General features: G+C 42.8%; 1 protein-coding gene across 1 annotated transcript in view; it reads right to left on the reverse strand.

The window, feature by feature from the left end:
- Positions 1-1,830: 1,830 nt before the first annotated feature.
- Positions 1,831-21,326, reverse strand: part of Acat1 (acetyl-Coenzyme A acetyltransferase 1) — a 29,829-nt gene continuing 10,333 nt past the window's right edge. The window contains exons 2-12 of the mRNA NM_144784.3: positions 19,394-19,441; positions 16,592-16,709; positions 16,003-16,098; positions 15,715-15,815; positions 13,277-13,420; positions 12,616-12,766; positions 10,487-10,582; positions 8,762-8,875; positions 6,149-6,213; positions 4,746-4,903; positions 1,831-3,974 (exon numbers count right to left, since the gene is read on the reverse strand). Coding sequence (NP_659033.1) covers positions 3,854-3,974; positions 4,746-4,903; positions 6,149-6,213; positions 8,762-8,875; positions 10,487-10,582; positions 12,616-12,766; positions 13,277-13,420; positions 15,715-15,815; positions 16,003-16,098; positions 16,592-16,709; positions 19,394-19,441 — 1,212 coding nt within the window. The 3' untranslated portion in view covers positions 1,831-3,853. The remainder of the gene's footprint in view (positions 3,975-4,745; positions 4,904-6,148; positions 6,214-8,761; positions 8,876-10,486; positions 10,583-12,615; positions 12,767-13,276; positions 13,421-15,714; positions 15,816-16,002; positions 16,099-16,591; positions 16,710-19,393; positions 19,442-21,326) is intronic.

The following is a 21,326-nucleotide window of genomic DNA, read 5'->3' on the forward strand; positions in this document are numbered from 1 at the left end:
CCTTCCATTTGAAGGAGTTAGTGATAATACTATAAAGTGTGAGTCACTGGGTAACAACTAGCTGTACATTCTGGAACATTTTACCTGGGTTGGATAAGAAACTTATATTCACTTACATGGAGCCTGAGTATGCATTGCATACCCAATGAGAATTTAGTATCTCTTGCACGCTCTCCTAGTTCTGACTGGCAGAACTTTTTGAAGCAAGGAGCAGGGAAGGTTCTTGACTGATATATAGCAATAAAACAAGAGGTTAGCCTGGTCCTTGTTGAAATGGGAAATGCTACCTACGGGCTCTTTGATGCCACTTTTCCTCTGTCTTGTCTGTCTCTGGCATGTACCTTTTAGGAACCTTGAAGGTAAGTCCAAGACTTGCACTGCTGGCCTGAAAAGGCAGGAGTATCTCTGCCTGATCTCTAGCTACCCTTCAAATAGGACAGAGCAAGAAATGGTAAGAGCAGTAGTGGAGCCAAACCCATATTTGAGGAGAGGTGTCTCTTAATAATTATTGCCATGTTGGCCATTGGTCTTGCATGAACTGACTGGGGAGTGTCAAGAATGAGCCCTGTTGTTTGAAGCTTGTTGTATCCACAAGTTTGCTAGACAAGGCTGGTCCCAACCAAGCATTGCAGTGTGACTTAGCAAGAATAGAACTGAGGTAAGGCTGTGTCGTGTGTCTTAAGTCTCTACCTTTTTCATTTTTACTCTTAATCATGTGTATCTGAGTATGGTTTTGTGCACATGTTCAAACAAGGCCATTAGATCCCATGGAGCTAGAATTACAGACAGCTGGGAGCCACCTAGTATGGGTACTGGAAACTGAACTTGGCTCCTTTGGAAGAACAGTGCACACTCCTTGATTTTTCTAGCACCATTCTCATATTTTGAGATATGTTCTTTTAACTAGCCAAAAGCCCACTAATAAACAGCAAACTCTGGGATCCACCTGCCTAGCCATTTTGCCTCTCTTGCGCCCCCCCCCCCCCCATGCTAGGGTTAGACACATATGCCAATCTCAGCTTTTATGTGAATGTGAGAAATCTGAGATCATGTCCTCATACTTGTGTGACAGGCACTTTACTGAGGAATTTGCTGAGCCCCCAAATTTAGTTCTAATTTACATTTCTCTGATGGCTAAGGATAATGAACATTTTCATATTTACAAACCATTTCCACTTCTTAATAACTGTTTGCTCATCTGCACAAATTGGGTTATTTGGTGTGGGTTTCCCCTAGGTTATTATTTTTTATTCTTTATCATGAATATTAACAGTTTGTCAGATGAATAGTGAGTATTTCATTCTGTAGACTGTCTTTCCATTCTATTAGCTTTACTGTGCTGAGCTTTCAATTTTGTGTAATCCCATTTCTCAGTTCTTGCTCAGCTTTCCTGGGCTGCTGGAATCCTGGTCAGTATTTGTTCTATTCCTGTATTGTTCCTGTTTTCCTGTAGAGTTTCAAGGCTTCAAGTCATAAATCAACATCTTACCTTCTTTGATCCATTTTAAAACTGTTTTTTTGTACAAGGTGAAAGTAAAAGTAATTTGAGGGATTTCTTATGTCCCTGTTGCTCCCAAATAACTTCAGGGCATTGCTGTGCCACCTCTAGCCCATTTTAGCTCCCAAATAAATGAAACAGAGACATGGTATTTTTATTAACAAGCTGCATACACTATGCTGAGCAGGTTCTGAGCTGTTCTAACTCTAAGGCTGCCTGTTTCCCAACCATGTGGTCCTTTACCTTCAGCCTGAGTCTTGTCTTTGCTCTTTCTTTCCTCATGACTTTGTGAACCTTCCTGGTTCATCCACATCTGTAACTTTAATGTTTTTCAACACCCATTTTTAATGATGGTTCTTGAACGCTTTAACATCCCTTTTGGCCCACCTCCCACTAGAGGTAGTGGGAAATACCAGTGAAGACTCCAGACCCACAAGTGTTGCACAGCTAGGTATATAAGCAAGCCCAACCAAACCTCCGTCACTGTCTGCTGGGCCTAACATCACAGGCCTCTAAACATCCCAAGTCCTCTGCGGGCCTGGGTCTTGTCTCAGCATGAGCATCTGTCTCGCTGACATCACTTTGCCAATCAGCCCGAGTCCATTGAAGAGGTACGAAACTGCAGCACACCACAAGTTTTTTGGATCGTTTCTCGGTTCGTTTCTCTCTATGGAGTCTCTACTCCACCTCCTTCCCTGCTTGTTTCTGTAGTGCAGGGATAGAAAGAAAGAACCCAGGGCTTTAGGTCTGCTGGGCCAACACTACCGACTGAGCTACCTCCCCAGTCCTCTTCTGTCTTCTTGGTGATTGTTCCCTTCATTGATGTTTAGTGACATTCTTTGTCTTCTCTGACAAGCTGCTTCAAACCTAGCTTTTATAACTGACGGACAAAGCTACACCTACTTGATTTTGTGCTACTTGAGAGCACGTGGCTTCCCATTCTGCCACTTTTAGTCTATGAGTCTTTGCCAATGAGGTCTCTTGTAAGACAATACTTTGTTGATCTTTTCAAGAGAGAATTTTTTTCTCTGTGTAGTCCTGGCTGTCTTGGAACTCATTATGTACACCAAGCTGGCTATGTAGACTCGGATCCTCCTGCCTCTTCCTCCCAAGTGCTGGGATTTAAAGGCATGCACACCCAGTGGATCATGTTTTTGAGATAGTATTTTTAAATTTTATGTTGAGCCCATTAAAAGTTTGGGCTGAGGATATTTTCTCATTACAGTAATTCTGTTGATTCTCTGGCTGGCTTGAATACTATTTTTTCTTCCTTCCTCATTCTATAGCTCTTCTGGTTTACTGAGTTGGGCATGGTCTGTCTCTCTCCTGGCTCTCAGTTCCTCTCCTGGAATGTATTCTTTGTTGTGCTCTTAGGTCTGTGACTGCTGCTTCCTGCTCTGTTTTGTTTGCAGGACTCCTTTAAAGAGCTTCTATGTTGGCTTGGTGGACATAGATTGCTATAACTTGTGCTCACTTGGAAGACTTAACCATATTTTTTAAAATTTTCATTCACATAACTTTATTTGAAACCAATTTTGACTGTCCAAGGATTAAAGTTCGAAAACAAAACAAAACATAAACAGCCAGTGTTCATTCTAATGGCAGAATAGAAGTCCATGGATGTTAGATTATTTTGGGGCTTGGGAGAGTCAAGGAACTTTGTTGCTGCTATTGTGATATTCTCATTTCTTTGGTGTATTTAGATGTAAAAATGCTGGAACTTTACCCTGCCTTCATCAGGAGAGAACCCGGTTACAGGTTATCCCCAAGGCTGGCTTCTGCTGTACCGGCAGCAGTGAGGTAGAAAAGCACAGGACCTCATTTCTCTGGTTTCTGCGTGCAGTGCAGTGTCCAAGTCCTCCCTGCTGTGTCACCCAGTGTGGGTCCTGGGAACCAAATGTTTTCTGTGTGAGCAACAGATGCTCTTTTGTTCGTTTGTTTGTTTCCAGAGTTTCTACTTCTATGTGTATTCTTGGCTGTCATAGAAGTAGCTCTGTGGACCAGGCTAGCCTTAAACTCAGAAAGATCCACTTGCCTCTATCTCCAAGTGCTGGGATTAAAGCCATGTACCACCCAACTAGCAACAAATTCTCTTAACTGCTGAGCCATGCCTCAAATACCTATATTGGTATTTCAAATAATAGAGTATCCAACTGTTTAAGTTTACAAAAAAATAAAATAAAATAAAGAAGAAATTTTTATTTGTAATTTAAGTGTGTTTTTTGGATATGATTTTTTAAAAATTTTAGTAGAAAATAATAAAAAATGAAATAGCTTATGCTGAATATAACCTGGCCCAAGGGAGTCACATTTACTTCAGCCGGTCACATGGAACTGTCTCCTAAAACAGGTTGTCTACAGCTTCTCAATCAGCAGGGCGGAAGCACCTCCTCCTCCGTTGCAAATACTAGCCAGACCGAACTCTCCTGGCTTCAGGGCATGAGCCATATGAACAACAATCCGGGCTCCAGACATCCTAGGATTAAGAAAGCATTTGGTTCTTTAATCAAGAACAGAATTTAGGACTAACCAGAGAAGTTTCTATTCCAAACTAACTGCCTGAAAATCCAGTACTTGTGGGTAAGTACTTTTAAGTTTAGACAATGAATTTCAAGAAGTGAGTGATAACTCTTATAAAAACCTGAACTTTTTTACTCAACGCTGTTAGTGTCCCGGACAGTTTTATGTCAACTTAATACAATCTATAATCATCTGAGAGGAGGGAGCCTCAATTGGGAAAATGTCTCCCTAAGATCACGCTGTATAAAAGCCTATAGGATACTTTCTTAGTTACTGATGTGGCGGGCCTGGCCCCTTATGGTTGGTGCCATCTCTAATCTGGTGGTCCTGGGTTCTATACAAATCAGGCTGCAAGCAGTAAGCAGCACCCCTCCTCTATGGCTTCTTCATCAGTTCCTGCCTCCAAGTTCCTGCCCTGTTGGAGGTCCCTGACCTCACTCCCTTCAGCAATAGACCACCATGTGAAAATATAGCCCAAATAAACCCTTTTCCTCTCTCATTTGCTTTTGTTCATGGTGTTTCATCATAGCAATAGAAAGCCTAAGGCAGTCGTGTTTCAAGCCACAGAAGTGCTAACTGTGTTCACTACTGGATATTATCTCAGAAATATATCTTAGAGATGGACAGAAAGGAAAACTGCTAATCAAAACAGGAGCAGTGGTGAAGCAGCTTACAGAAACACAGAGGCAGCTACTGGCCTGGCTCGCATTGCTTGTTAGGTACTCACCCAATTGGATGGCCCAGAGAAACAGCTCCTCCGTGGATATTTACTTTTTGGGGGTCAATCTCCAGCATTTTAATGTTGGCTAGCACAACCACACTGAATGCTTCATTTACTTCCCACATGGCAATGTCTTCTTTTTTCAGTCCTGCATATTTAAGAACCTAAAAACAAATTTCAGGATGATTATTCCAGATATTTAGCACTCAAAATTTATTTTCATTATTTTCTAGAGATTTTATAGTTTTGTTTTATATTTCTCCTTTAAAGTAATTACATGCTTAAATAGGAAGGTTTTTTTTCTTTTTAAAAGGATTTGTTTTCCAGATTTTGCTTTTATGTATTATAATCAGAATTTTGTTTGCAATTACATTATAGTATAATACAGTCTCCACAGATGTTTGAAAAGGTGCATTCTCTATATGAAAATATATATAGGTCCTTAAGATGTACCTTGATGGCTATATTATTTAGTTCTATATTCTTGGATAGTTTTGTCTGTTGCCACGCATCTCCTCAATTTCTTTAGAAAAGCTGTGGAATGATTATCTCAGGCACAAATATCACAGGTCTTCTTGTAAAAACTTTGATCATGTTTTGTTTCACCAAACATGACCATCTTGAAGGGAAGGGTTTATCCTTATGATAATACAGTTTTAAAATATTGCCAAAGTCCTTTTTGTTTAGAAATTTTACCATTAGCTGCTAACCTAGCACATTCACTTTCACAGATGTCTGCTCCTATGTGGAGTTGTGTCTGATCCTTCTTTATGTACTATTCTCAGATGTCCACTCAAGTTGGATGGGGCGTGTACACCTCTAATCCTAACACTCAGGAGGCTGACGTAGGAGGATCTCAAGTTCAATACCAGCCCAGAAAAGATAGCAAGAACTTGGCGTACAAACAAGAGGTCAAATTGAGGCTATCTCTTGTAGGCATACATTTGCTGAACACATCTGAGATCCCTGAACCCCTAAGTGTCCTGCTCTTCCTTTGCCTGTGAGTGGCTTCCCACAAACTTGGTTGTGTTTGCCTTTGGATGCAAAGACAACAATGTGGGTTCACTGAGTCTAGCGTTACTCTATACTGCGAACCATACAGTCCATGGTTCCTTTCAGCATGGAGAAGCCTCTGCAAGCAGCTACTTACTTTGTTTTCTAGACCTGGCACCTTTCCTTTACCACTCCAGGGGTAAGCACTGGATGTATTTACAAGTGATTCAGCTATCCGCTTCTAATCCATTCTAATCAAGATGGAGTTTGAGGGTTCCTGACAGTTACTATTTTCTGAAGTAGAAAGGCTCAATACCAAATCATCTCTGATTCTGCAAGTGGACGACATTTATAATGTAGAAACATCTTGGTACCAGGAGTTACTGTAATGGGTACAGCCCCTCCTTGTTTCTTACCTTAGGTACGGCATATGCAGGCGCAAGTGGAAAATCAATGGGGTCTACGGCAGCATCAGCAAATGCTGCAAAAACAGTAACTGTTAACTCTTTCACCCTTGTACATAACACTCAAGTCCAAGCTAACAAGTGCATGTTGCCTAATCTCTATGCCACGTGTGACTTGTATTTGCTCTTTTTTGTTTTAAGGCAGGGTGTCCGTATGTAGCCCTGTCTGTGCTTTAACTCACTCTGAAGACCAGGGGAGCCTTAACCTCATACTCAAGACACTTTACTGCCCCTTCCTTCTAAGCGTTAGAATTAAAGATTTGTACCTCCACACCCAGCTACACATTGCTCCTTTGGCTATTCTTAATACGATTACATTAGTTTCTAGACACTGATTTGCCTGGAGAGAGGTTAAAGACAATAGCACTGTCTAGGACAGTGGTTTCTGACCTATGTGATGCTGCAACCCTTCCATACAGTTCCTCATGTGCTGACCCCAACTATATAATTGTTTTTGTTGCTACTTCCTAACTGTAACGTTGCTACTCATAAATACTTGATTGTGATCCCTGTGAAAGGATTTGTCTGAGGGTTTTATGGTTGTGAAGAGACACCATGACCATGGCAACTCTTAAATATTTTAGATTTACTTTTATTATTTTATGTGTATGTTTTGCCTTCATGTGTGTCTGTGCACCAAGCATGCTGTTGCTTGAGGAGGTGGCAAGCCAACTCTACAGCTGGACCACAGCAACTATTTAAAGGAAAACACTTAATTGAGGCTGGCTCACAGCTTAGTCCATTATCATGGTGAGTACGCAGGCAGACATGGTGCTGGAGAGGCAGAGGAGAGTTCTACATTCCAGATCAGTAGGCAGCAGGAAGAGAACTGTGAACCACTAGGCCTAGTTTGAGCTTCTGAGATCTCAAGTGACACACTTCCTGCAACATAGCCACACCTACTCTAACAAGGCCACATCTCCCTAATACTGCCACTTCCTATGGACTGGGGGCCATTTTTATTCAAACCACCACAGAGTTGTTCAACCCTCAAATGGGCTTGTAGTTGTAGTATCTCTTCACAGCAGTAAAAACCTTAACTAAGACAGGTTGGGACCTACAGGTTGTGAACCACTAGCTAAAAGCCTATGACAGAAGCTAGAGTATAATTAGGCTAAATGTATAATGAAGCAAATTGTATTCAAGTCCTTACACAAAAGGCACAGCACATTTTAAAGGTGGAAAATACTGGTTAGCAAGCTGGCTTACTGAGTATACACATATCTACAGACCCAAGTTCAATTGTAAAACCCACATAAAGGTGGAGGGAGAAAACCAACTATACAAATGTCCTCTCACTGCCACATGCATAGCATACATGAATATAATAACTTCTGTTTGTGTTTTTCTAGACTCCTAACCCCATATCTTTTTATTCCATCTGGTAAGGCATACGTCTCCCTTTTCCCTACTCATATAGGATGGATCCCCAGGGGGTTGGGGTAGACAGGGTTAAGCCAGGCTTGGTGGCACAAGCTTATAATCCTACCTACGGAAGCTGTGGCAAACATAACAAGATCAAAACCAGCTTGGGCTACAAGACTGAGTTCAGGCCAGCCTGTACAACTGAGTCCTTGTCCCAGGAGAGCTGGAGATGTATAGCTTAGTGACAGAATACTTGCTTAGCATGTGTGTGCTGGCTAGTTTTATGTCAACTTCACACAAGCTAAAGTCACCTGAGAGGAGGAAGCCTCAAGAAAATGCCTCTAGCAGATTGTTAGATGTAGTTCAGGGAATCCTGAAGAAGGATTATAGGAGACAGAGGGGTCAACGACACCACAGGAACATGGCCCACAGAATCTACTTAGCAAGGCCCATAGGGGCTCATAGAGACTGAAAGTACAATCAGGGAGCCTGTAGAGGTAAGACTTAAGTCCTCTGCATATGTTATGTAGCGTGGTCTTTTGTGAAACTTCTGAGAGTCGGGTTTTCTCTTGACTCTTGCCTTCTTATGGGACCTTTGTCCTTCTACTAGGTAAGTCTCAACCTGGCTTGATACCGGGGCATATGCCCAGTCTTATTGTAACAGTATGCCATGTTTGGTTACTATCCCTGGAAACCCTGCTCTTTTCTGAGGGGAAACAAAAATAGTATATGGGGGGGAGGGGGAAGGGGAGGAGGGAACTGCAGTAGAGGTATAATATATGAAAGAAGGAAAGAAGAATGAATAAAAATAAAAATACCTCCATACTATCAGGCTATATAGGGCATTTTCTTAACTAGTGATTTGGGGGAGGGGCCAGCCCATTGTGGGTCATGCCACCCCTGGTCTGGTGGTCCTGCGTTCTATAAGAAGCAGGCTGAGCAAGGCATAAAGAGCAAGCCAGTAAGCAACACCACTCCATGACCTCTGCATCAGCTACTGCCCGCAGATTCCTGCCCCATTTGAGTTCCTATCCTGACATCTCTTGATGAACCGTGATGTGGCAGCTTAAGCTGAATACACCCATTCCTTCTCCAGGTTACTTTGGACTTGGTGTTTCATCTCAGCATTAGTAACCTGGACTGAAACCTAGATTCTCAATACCAGGGGGGGAAAAGGAAAAACAAGGTGAGAACATTTACCTGCAATTCGTGCCAATGGCTTAACATTGAGCCTCTGGGCTGCCTCTGCAGTCATGAGAACCAGAGCAGCTGCTCCATCGTTCAGTGTGCTGGCATTGGCAGCTGTTATTGTGCCTGGAATCGACAAAACTCAAGTCACACATTCATTGCACTGAGTCCATTCTGCTCTCTCCCACAATACTCACAGAGCACTATCTGGGTTATTAAGGGAGTAGACATATTACAGATCGGCTTGGGGATGTGTTCTGCCCTGAGGAAACATGCACAAAGCTAGCTCCACAGTGAGTGTCAAGAGTGCAGTGTGGGAGTTTCAGAGGTAGTTCAAACACACGGTGGCACTGAGTTAATGTTTCTCCTCAGCACCTCTGCACAGCCAAACTAGAGCACACTCAATGTATTCTTCAAACCTATGTCAGAACCACATACTCTCTACAGTCACTCGAAGCTGAATGTCAGTGAACGCTAAAACCATTCAGCTAGAGACTTTTTTTTTTTTTTTTTTTTTTTTTGGTTTTCTGAGACAGGGTTTCTCTGGGTAGCCCTAGCTGTCCTGGAACTCACTTTGTAGACCAGGCTGGCCTCGAACTCAGAAATCTGCCTGCCTCTGCCTCCCAAGAGCTGGAATCAAACTTGTGTATCACCATATCAGCTTAACATGTACTTTGTTTGTTTGGTGTTTTGTTTTCTGGCTTTCAAGATGGTTTTTCTGTACAACCTTGGCTGTCCTAGAACATACTCTGTAGACCAGGCTGGCCACAAACTCAGATATCTTCTTATCTTCGCCTGAATGTACTGGGGTAAGTGTGGACCACTACCACCTGGCAACACGTACTCTTACACTTATAAAATTTTATGAGAATGACCAGAAAGATGACTGGCCATTTCCATATTGGAACTGAGCAATTCTATCAAGAAAGGAAAAACTAATTGCAGAGTATCACAGTACACACAGCCAAGCTTAAAGAGCTCATATTTTCTCCAAGTTTAAAGTTCCAAATCACTTAGAAATTTAGAGGCTAGGCATGGCACTCAGAGAGTATTTGCCTAATATTTGAGCTTCTAAGTTTGATTCCCCAGGAAACCCTCCCAAAAGGAAATTTAGAACACAGACTCTTATTTGTCCCAACATTAAAGACTAATACAGGCTAAGCCAGGTATTAAATACTGGTAAACACAGCCATCATAAGAAGACTCAAGGAACTTACGGAAGTTTGTATTTTCAATTCACAAACCATAGAGATGCCTGTCTGTGGAAAACAACTCTCTAGCCATGTTATATAGTCTTCTCCCGCGGACTTAATATACTGAAGGTATTAACTGTTAAGCAATTTTAAACATACCTTGAATTTATATTACTTGGTTAATTTTATTTGAACACAGTATTTTAAAAATGTTATGTGATGTCTAGATGTTTTCTATACCTTTGTTTAAATTGCTAGGTCAGGGCTAAAGAGAGATATTCCACAGGTAGGAGCACTGGCTGCTCTTAGAGGACCAGAGTTTGGTTCCCTGCACCCAGATGGCAGTTCACAATTCCAGTTCCAGGGGTTAGATGTCATTTTCTGACCTCCATGCATAACAGGCACGAAGTGATACACAGACATGCATGCAGGCCAAATACTCACACATAGAAAAAATCTTTTAAAAACCTGTTAGGCAAGTCCAAGAATAAACATTTCATATTAACTCAGATTTTTCCCTTATGTCTGATTTCTTCCTCCTTACCATTTTCTTTCTGGAACACGGTCTTGAGCTTTGGCACTTTACTAAAGTCAACACGCTTGTATTCTTCATCTTCTTTCACCACCACATCTGGTTTACCTATAATTGAAAAGTAATCCCAAGTCAAGACACCACCTCAGGAAGAAACTGTTACTTCTAACATGCTTTAAGCTGCTCCAAGTAAGTTCATCTAGAATGTGAAACTACACCAACAACTCCTGTTATTTCCCAACCTTCTTTCTTTCTCTTTTTTTTTTCTTTTTAGACAGAGTCTCTTTATGTATTCCTGGCTATCTTGGAACTCAATATGTAGACTAGGCTGTCCTTGGATGTACAGAGATCCCCCTGCCTCTGCCTCCCAGAGTCAAATGCTGTGGTTAAGGGCAAGAGTCCTAACCCAATCTTCCCAACCCTCTTCTATGATCATAGACCTCACAGCCTGTACTCCTGGGGTAGATGTTCAACCAGTGCTGCATGAACTAGTTAGCTATAACCCAGGCACGGGGATCATTCTTGGAAGCAGTCCAAACTTAGTAATTACTATGTACCATGAATTTATTCCAGTGATGCTGATGAGAAGGCCTCTTTCTTTGACTCTGAGCACTACAGAACATGTAACTCTATAGGTGGATGGCAAAGCCTTCATTTCTGGGATGTAACCCTAATAGTCTTTCAATATAAATCCCTTTTTAAAAAATACTTGTTAGAGTCAGTAAGATGGCTCAGTAGACAGCATTGCTTGCTGCACAAGCTTATCAGTTTGAGGTCAGTCCCCAGAATGCATGTATAGGTAGGAGGGGAAAAAAAGCAACTGATGGCACAAAGTTATCCTCTGACCTCCACGTGGATGCAATGGAGCACATGTGTGCACATACATATGCACATACTAATAAAAAGAACATGTAAGCAGGGCTGGGTAGATACTTAGTGGTAAAGAGCATACAGACTAGTCTTCCAGAGTTTGAGCCTCAGCACCCATGTCAGGTAGCTCACCCTGCCTATAATCCAGCCCCAGGGGACCTGAATACCTCTGGCCTCTTCAGGCACTCGCACTAGTGTGCATGTGACCCACACACAACATAGTAAGAAGAAAATATTTTTTTGTTTGTTTTTATTTTTTTAATATTTATTTATTGTATATGAGTACACTGTAGCTGTCTTCAGACACATCAGAAGAGGGCATTGGATCCCATTACAGATGGTTGTGAGCCACCATGTGGTTACTGGAGATTTGAACTCAGGACCTTTGGAAGGGCAGTCAATGCTCTTACCCACTGAGCCATCTCACCAGCCCCCGAAAATCTTTTTAAAACTAATTAAGGCCAGGTTTAGTGGTGCATGCCTTTAATCCCAGCACTCGGGAGGCAGAGGCAGGGGGAACTGTGTGAAGTCCTGGACAGCCAGGACTGTTACACAAAGAAACCCTGTCTTGAAAAACCAAGATAAATAAGTTAACTAAATATGGAAAATCCATAGGCTAACGTGCTCTCAGTCACTTATAGGAGCAGGGATTCTAACAACTACTGTTTCTCAATTAGAACAGTTAAGTCTCCCCGCTTCCTACCACACCTGATGACCTGCGTTCCACCCCTGGGACAAACGAGATGAAAGAACCAACCCCTGCAGGTTGTCCTCTGGCCTCCCCATATACAGCACTGTGTACACGTGCCAAATAAGCAAAACAAACAAACAAACATTAGAAAAAAACTTCTAGAAGTACTAAGTGTAGGCACTGTGACCTGGATGAACCGTCACTTCTTCTAACCTGTAACCTTTCCCTTTCCTAACTATAAGCAAAACCGATAAGATGGTCAGCACAGATGAGCAGAGATAATATTCATTTAAAATGGAAACGTGGGCTGGAGATATGGCTCAGTTAAGAGCTCTGGCTGCTCTTCCAGAGGACCCAGGTTCAATTCCCAGCACCCACATAGCAGCTCACACCTGTCTGTAACTCCCAGTTCTAGGGGATCCAGCATGCATGCAGGCAAAACACCAATGCACAGGAAATAATATTTTTTTAAAAAACTGGAAACATCAATTCTATAACACATTTTATCTATTAATAGTAAACTCTAACCAAGAAAAATAAATGACCACAAATGTCAAGTCTGCTTTGGAAATGTCTCTACCTTTCACTGAGATGGTGATGGGAGTAATCTCACTGGCAAACTTCCCTGCGTCCCACGCTTCTTTACTTCTGGTGTAAGAGCTGAGAGCGTACGTATCCTGTTCCTGCCGTGAGATATTCATCTTCTTTGCAGTATTCTCAGCACAGTTACCCTAAGAAATTTGAACAAATTACCTCTGCATAACTCAGTGCTCGGGAGTTCAATTCCATGTCTCTACATTCCTTTCCTTCGTTCTAGGTAACTCCTCCCTTGTTTTTTCAAATGGTTGCAGCAAACAGAATTGCCATTTTAGGAGGAAACACCCCACTTACGTGTGGGGTGGTTATAAATAGTTAATCCATGCTGAGGAAATGGACATAGTAAGATAGTTTTATAAAGTTGACTAAAACATTTACAGAACCCACCCTAGAACTCAGTATTTAAAATATATATCTTCTGAAAAGCCAAGGGTTATATATTAAATGGTACTCCCTATTAAAGCAGCATTCGGGGGCCAGAGAGACCTCAGTAACTGAGAGCCCATACTGATCTTCCAGAGTACCTGAGTTAGACTCTCTGGTCAGGTGCCTCAAACCCACCTACTCAGCTCCAGAGGATCTGACACCACGCTAACTTCCATGGGTACCAACACACAGAAATGTTTTAAAAAAATAGTTCTTACCATATGAATTTTATTGTAGACATCAGTTAGCCCGTCTTTTACAATCAGGTCTTCAAGTTTTACCCCACCATATGGTGTTGCTCCTCTGCTCATTACGTATGGGACATTGGACATGCTCTCCATCCCGCCTGCCACCATCACATCCTGCTCAGCAGCACAGCAAAGCCAAGGTCAGCACTGTGAGTTGCACTCCACACACACTGCTGTTGGCTCTGTGATCCATTCCACTCTGCACACACAACTGTCAACACCAGTCCAGTCCACTCCACTCCACACACACAACTGTTGGCACTGTGATCCATTGTACTCTACACACACAGCTGTTGGCAAAGGAGTGTTCAATGTGGCTTTACTAACCACGGTTACACAGTGAATGCCCTTTATCACATCTCCCTGATAAGAAGAAAATAGTTTAAAATATTCAGTGATCTGGACTACAGAGTGAGTTCCAGGATAGCCAGGGCTACACGGAAACCCTGTCTCGAAAAACTAAAAAAAAAAAAAAAAAATATTAAACGCTGGGGCTGGTGAGATGGCTCAGCAGTTAAGAGCACTGACTGCTCTTCCAAATGGTCCTAAGTTCAAATCCCAGCCACCACATGCTGGCTCACAACCATCTGTAATAAGATCTGACTCCCTCTTCTGGAGTGTCTGAAGACAGCTACAATGTACTTACCTATAATAATAAATAAATAAATCTTTTTTTAAAAATGTTCAGTGACAGTTAAGATTAAAATTAGAAGATGGGTATGGTGGTACACATCTATAGTCTAGCACTTGGAAGGCCGAGGCAGGAGTCTCAGGAGTTCAATGGCATTGTCAGCTACACAGAGGGTTTGAAATCATCCTGGGCTACATGAGACACTGTCTCAGAAAACACAAATCAAACAAACAAAAAACGATAAGACTTGGACAATTTGACTGCACCTAACTTTGGAAGGTGGAGCTGGTAAGTTTGGAAAACAATTGACAACTTCCAACATAAAAGCATGGGGGTTTTTTTTCCTGTTTCCATTTTCTGTATGTTATGTGCATGAGTGTTTTGCCTGCATGTGTGTCTGTGTACCATGTACTTACTGTGTACACATGTGGCCTAATCCCCACAGAGGCTAGAAGAGGGCCTCTACGACCCTGGAACTGTAGTAGAGATGGTGGTGAGCTACACAGGGGTGCTGGGGGAACAGCCAGTCTCTCTCCAGCCCATAAGTGTGTTGTGAGAAGTGATGTGAGCACACCACACTTACTCTTGGTTTGGTTGTGATACACAGTAGGTACAACACCCAGGAATGAAGAGGATCTAATGAAGACCTCTGTCTTTCTCACCCCTGCCCTGTAACTTTGTATCTGTGGCTGTTTCAGTATCCTTCCATCTTAAAACTGATGAAGTGTTAGTTCTTAAATCCAGACATCAGCAGAAAACAGGCTCTGAGTGTCACAGTGTAGTCCCTGAGCGGCCTCTCCCTCACTCTTAGGTAAAGAGAAGATTTAACCAACAGGCCTCAAACTTGCATTCTCCTGCTCTATCTCATAAATGCTAAAATCCGGCACGTGCTTCATGGAAAAGAATCTCAGGGCTAGAGCTCAGTTCAAGCATCCACGTCAGACAGCTCACAGCCACCTGGAACTCTAGCTCCAGGGGAGCCACCATCTCTCCTGGTCGACACAGGACATGTCCACAAGTGGCATTTGTTTACACAAGCACACACACATAAATGAAAATAAACATTTAAAAAAATCAGAGGGCCCAGGCTGTGGTGGTACATGCCTTTTAAAATCCCAGCACTTGGTGGAAGGCAGAGGCAGGTGGATCTCTGGGAGTCCCAGGCCAACCTAGTCTACTGAGCAAGTTCTAGGGCAGCCAAAGCTAAACAGAAAGCCTTAAAACAGAGATGTCTCAAACAAACAAACAAAACCAAAAACAACACAATCTGGACAGATAGTCAATGAGAACACTTGATGCTCTCCCAAGGACCCAGGTTCAACCCACAGCATCCAGATGGTGGTTCAGAACCATTCAACAAGATATCTAATGTCCTTTCTGACCTCCGTGTGCACTAGGCAAGCATGTGCGGCACATACACACATGCAAGGCAAGTACTCATAAAATAAATACTTTTTAAAAGGAGGTGGGGGTTAGAAATGTGGCCCAGCCATTAGGAGCACGTGTTGCTCTCTCCTGGGACCCAAGGTTGATTTTCTGCTCCCACGTGGTGAGTCATAACTGTAACTCCTGTTCCAGGGGAGCCAGTGCCCTCTTCCGGCCGCTGAACCCCAGGCATACATGTGACGCCCAAATACATACAGGTAAAACATTCACACACATACAAAGGGAATAAAGAATGAATCTCACCACTACAATATAAATGTGCTTAGATATTTTAGTATTTTCTAGAATTTAGAGTTTTTCCAAGTAACAGATAAAACAAGGGGTTTCTTACCTGATGTCCACACATAAGACTTTGAGAGGCCATCATGATGGCTTTCATTCCTGAAGCACAAACCTTGTTTACTGTGGTGCATGGAGTGGAAATAGGTAAACCTAAAGCCAACATAAATCAGATTTTTGAAAAGTAGAAACAGTTTTCAAAAACAACTGTAAAATTAAAATAGAGCTTGTAACTATAATTTGCAAATTTCATTTCTATAAGAGCTGTGCATTTAATACTTTAGCTGGTCTTGACACTTTAATGCATACTAAGTATAAAAGCAAATGTGTGTTTTCATACCTGCGCCCAGTGTTGCTTGCCTGGTAGGGGCCTGTCCTTCACCCCCTTGGATGACATTGCCCATGTAGACTTCCTTCACTTCTTCTTTTGGAATCCCTTTTAAAAACAGCAAAAAAGGACTGTCCTGGATTTATTCAACCCATTTTTCTTTCCTTTTTAAGATTTTATTTGCTTTTATTTTGTATGTTGCAGGTGTTTTGCCTGTGTCTGTTATGTGCATGCAGTGCCTAAAGTGGCCAGAAGAGGGCATCGACTCGCCTGGAACTGAAGTTCTGGACAGCTGTGAGCTGCCATGTGGAAACTGAACCAAGCCCTCTGAAGAGCAGCGAGTGCCCTTAACCACTGAGTGAGCTATCCAGCCCCAGCCTTCAATTTATATAATCAAGATTACCAAGCAAATTCCATGACACAAGACAGGAATGGTTTCTTTTTCCTGTTAGTTTTGGATTCCTTCCTGTGTACCTATGACAAGGCATTTAGATATGGAAGAATCATGTCATTTCTAAGAGGAATATAGTCAGCAAATGTAAAATAAGTATGTGTCACCCATCATTTGTCCCCTCAATACCAAAACAGTTCAACCACTGACCTGCCTTCTCAATGGCTCCCTGAATTGCAGCAGTACCAAGTTTAGTGGCCGGCTGAGAGGCAAGGCTGCCCAGGAAGGATCCAATGGGAGTTCTTATAGCACTTACTATAACCACTTCCTGGCAAGACAGAAAAAGGTAAAAATTAGCATAGGCATACTCAAATTCTCTTTCATTTAATAAACATTCATACCCAGACAACTTATGAATAGTTATTTAGCAGCTGGAAAACACCATGACACACCACAATTTAAGGCACAACGGAAAGACAGGACAAGAGTGTGGCTCAGTGATAGAGTGCTTGTCAGGCGAGCACAAGGCCCTGGGTTCAATCCACAAATCCACAGAGGCTGGGAGGGGGCAGGGAGGAGCAGGTGTGGATACAACAGGGATACAGAGGGAGGTGAAGAAAGAAACTAAGGCAAATTCTAAAGCAGACATAAAAATCCTTCCCAGCAATTTCTGGGATGTTTAACAGCAAAGGCTTAAACTCGGGCAGTCTGCTCAGTCTGCCTTAAAACTCAGGCAGTCAAGGTGGCCTAGCGGTAAAGGTTTGCAATGAGCCCTGAACAACCTGAGCTTGATCCCAGGGGAAATGTCCCATGTGTATATGTACACACTGAGAGTGCGCACACACACACGCACACACACGCACACACACACACACACACACACGCACACACGCACACACACACGCATGCACACACGCACACATGCACACACACACACGCACACACACATGCGCACACACACACACACACACACGCATGCACACACACACGCACACGCACACGCACACACACAGGCCCCAAATAACTGTTTGTTTTGGGAGGGATTTTTTTTTTAAATAAATCTTTTTTTTAAAAGATTTATTTATTTATTGTATGTAAGTACACTGTAGCTGTCTTCAGACACACCAGAAGAGGGAGTCAGATCTCGTTACGGATGGTTGTGAGCCACCATGCGGTTGCTGGGATTTGAACTCTGGACCTTCGGAAGTCCAGTTGGGTGCTCTTACCCACTGAGCCATCTCACCAACCTGGGATTTTTTTTTTTTTTACACGTAACGCTGGCCACGTGGAACTTCCTACATAGACCTGACTAGCCATGAAATCAGAGATTACCCAACTCCTGAGTGCTAGGGTTAAAGATTTATATCCAGCAATAATAAAGTTTTTTTTTTCCCCAAAGACACTGTTGCAGTCTTCAGACACACCAGAAGAGGGCATCAGATCCCATTACAGATGGTTGTGAGCCACCATGCGGTTGCTGGGATTTGAACTCTGGACCTTCGGAAGTCCAGTTGGGTGCTCTTACCCACTGAGCCATCTCACCAGCCTGGGATTTCTTTTTTTTTTTTACACGTAACGCTGGCCACGTGGAACTTCCTACATAGACCTGACTAGCCATGAAATCAGAGATTACCCAACTCCTGAGTGCTAGGGTTAAAGATTTATATCCAGCAATAATAAAGTTTTTTTTTTCCCCAAAGACACTGTTGCAGTCTTCAGACACACCAGAAGAGGGCATCAGATCCCATTACAGATGGTTGTGAGCCACCATGTGGTTGCTGGGAATCGAACTCAGGACCTCAGGAAGAGCAGTCAGTGCTCTTAACCGCTGGGCCATCTCTCCAGCCCCAGTAATAAAGTTTTAAAAACTTTTATAAATGGTAACCTTACAATATAAAAAACAAAAAACTGCTTCAATAAACAACATTGAGGTTGAAGAAATAGCTCAACACTTAAGACTGCATGTTGTTTTAACCTGAGAACCAGAAATAAAATCACAGCACCTCTGTAACAAGCCAGGTGCCTCACAAACTCCTGTGACTCCACTACGTGAGGTCTGACACCTTATTCTGGCCTCTACACATGAAGCATGTGTAACCCGCCCCCCAGGCATGTATACATTCACACAGACACAGACACACACAGTATCTATCTGTATAAGTGAATGTTTTGGGGTGGCAGGGCTTGGAGAAGAGAGTGTCAGGTCCCTTGGAATTAGAGGTGCATGTGGTTAAGATCGACCTAACTTGATTACTAGGAATTAAGTACAAGTTCTCTAGAAGAGCTGCAAATGCTCTTAGCCATTAATCTATTAAACTAAAAAATAAACAACACTAACCAAAAGCTCCTTTACTACAGAACAAAGTCCTGGGCTAGCAAGCCATCTGTATGTGCTACAAGAACAGCACCAACTAGAACATAGCCAGAACCATAATTTCCTTAACTACAAAATGAAAAGTGCTAAGTCCTCGTCAATGCCATGAAACACACTCTCCTTGTGTTTGGTTCCTACAGTCTCCAAAAAGCACTGGATGCAGTAAAAGCATGGAAGACTTGGTCTCACTTTGGGAACCTATAAACAAAGGCAGAGATCATAACTAGGAAATGAAGCAAAGGTCTTCTGGGTTAACCCCTAGGCAGTCAGTTCCTCTCTTGCCGAGTCTCTCGTGTCCACTGCACTGCACCACCTACAGTGCAATGTGGGCCCCTCATAATAAAGGAAGTTTTGGAGGAAAACTGTTTCATAGTGTATTATAGGGAATTATTCACAGACTGAATGAACCACTTTTGTGATAATATAAGAACTTAGTATGTGAATTGTCAGCTTTCCCGAGCCACTGTATAATCCCATTAATCTTCAAATATATTCAAGACAAAAAACTGTATGCAGCTCTGTTTGATGTGATAGGGTTGGTGATCCTCAAGCCATGAGCCACCTTGCCTAGCAACATGTGAGTCTCTACTGGCAACACACCTTTACATTCTTGAAGGTGCAATTGAAACTTTACTTACATTCAAAGTGGGTTTGGATGCATAACTTCGTTCCAGGCATCTTACTTCCTGTAAGGTAAATGTTTATGTTATAATATTTTAAAATTCATCCATTAATTTTACACTTAGCAATAATAGAATCAAAGTGACTTTCTTCATTTTTACACTTTTATTTCCAAGTTTTCCACAGTCTATATACACCGCTCTTATAAAGAAAATGCTTATAGCCAATATTGCCTTTCTTTTTTTTTTTTTTTTTTTTTTTTTTTTTTTGGTTTTTCGAGACAAGGTTTCTCTGTGTAGCCCTGGCTGTCCCAGAACTCACTCTGTAGACCAGGCTGGCCTCGAACTCAGAAATCCACTTGCCTCTGCTTCCCAAGTGCTAGGATTAAAGGCGTGCGCCACCATCACCTGGCCAATATTGCCTTTCTTTTGTGTGTGTGGTTTTTTTGTTTTTTCTTTTTTCAGACAGGGTTTCTCTATGTAGTCCTGGCTATCCTAGAACTCACACTGTGGACCAGGTTGACCTTGAACTGAGAGATCCACCTGCTTCTGCCCCTGAGTGCTGCTGGAGTTGAAGGCATGTGACATAACTGCCCAAGCTTAAATATTACTTTTCTGGTGAGCTTTTCTTTTCTTTGGAAACATACTGTAGGGTTGTGGGGTCCCATGTCCACTTGGTCACAGGTCACAGCCGCTGGAGAATCCCGTAGGCGGGACCCCACACTGTCGCCTTAGGGAAGCCCCAGGTCACTGCTCCTCTCCGGGTGAGGAAGCACAGTCTGAAGTGAAGAGGCCAGGGCTGACTGGTTCTCAGGCTCTAGGACGTCCAGGCACCACTGGAAGAGCTGAGAATGGAGTGGGTTCCACCCCTAGGGCTGGATCTAGCCCAGGGCTGGGGTGGGGAGAGGGGGTCTTTTGCTTGATGACTGTTGTGGCTGGGAGTGCAGAGAGGCCTTCTATGGGAGATTAACATAGGCAAAGGCCATCTCCATGGCTCCCCACTCAGATCCCAGTGAAAAGAGGCAGCCCGTGGTTTTGAGGCATTTATTGCCATGGCGGAAAGTGGATGAGTAAAACCAAACACCACTTCTCAGGGCGGGCCTGAGGTTAAGCAGCTTTTGCAGGGAGGAGCATCTGGGAAGGAAAGCTTATTGGCTATGCCCTCCAGGCCTTTAGGTACCTCATTAAAACAGAGATCTGCCTTGAGCCTACGTGGCCTGTGGTCACATCCTTTCCTACCTATGGGGTGCTTGGAGAGCTGTCCTTATATGAGTGATGGCCACAAATCCATGGGAGCCTGCACCTAGTGACAGTGGCCTAGTACCCAGGAACAGGCAACACTCCTACTGTCCCTTCAGGGTCCCCAGGGCTTCTAGCCTTAGCACAACGAGGAACCAGGAGACCTTCCACTGTCCTACAACATACATTTTAACTTTTGAAGAGCTGCCATTTGTGTATGGATGTTTTGTCTGCACGTATGTGTAACTGTGCGCCACATTCATGCAGTAGGGGACAAAAGGCATAAGATACTCTGCGACTGGTGATATAGAGGATTGTGAACTGCCAGGTAGGTATTAGGAACTGGACAGGTCCTCTGCAAGAACTTCCAGAAAAATCACCGGGCCACCGTTCTAGCCCCTAAAACTTTTTAAGTAAATATAAAACAACAAAGATTCTTAATTGTAAGTAAATACTCTGTGAGATGTTGAAGCATCTTGGGTATATGTCCAGGAGTGGTATACTGGGTCTTGAGGTAGAACTAGTCCCAGTATTCTGAGAAAATGCCAAACTGATTTTCAAAGCGGTTGCACTAGTTTGCACTCCTACCAGCAATGGAGGAGTGCTCCCCTTTCTCCGCATCTTTGCCAGCATGTGTCCTCTTGAGTTTTTGATCTTAGCCATTCTGATGGGAGTAAGATGGAAACTCATAGTTGTTTTTAGTTTGCATTTC

This window comes from Mus musculus, chromosome 9, assembly GCF_000001635.26.
Source record: "Mus musculus strain C57BL/6J chromosome 9, GRCm38.p6 C57BL/6J".
Classification (NCBI taxonomy): Eukaryota; Metazoa; Chordata; class Mammalia; order Rodentia; family Muridae; genus Mus; species Mus musculus.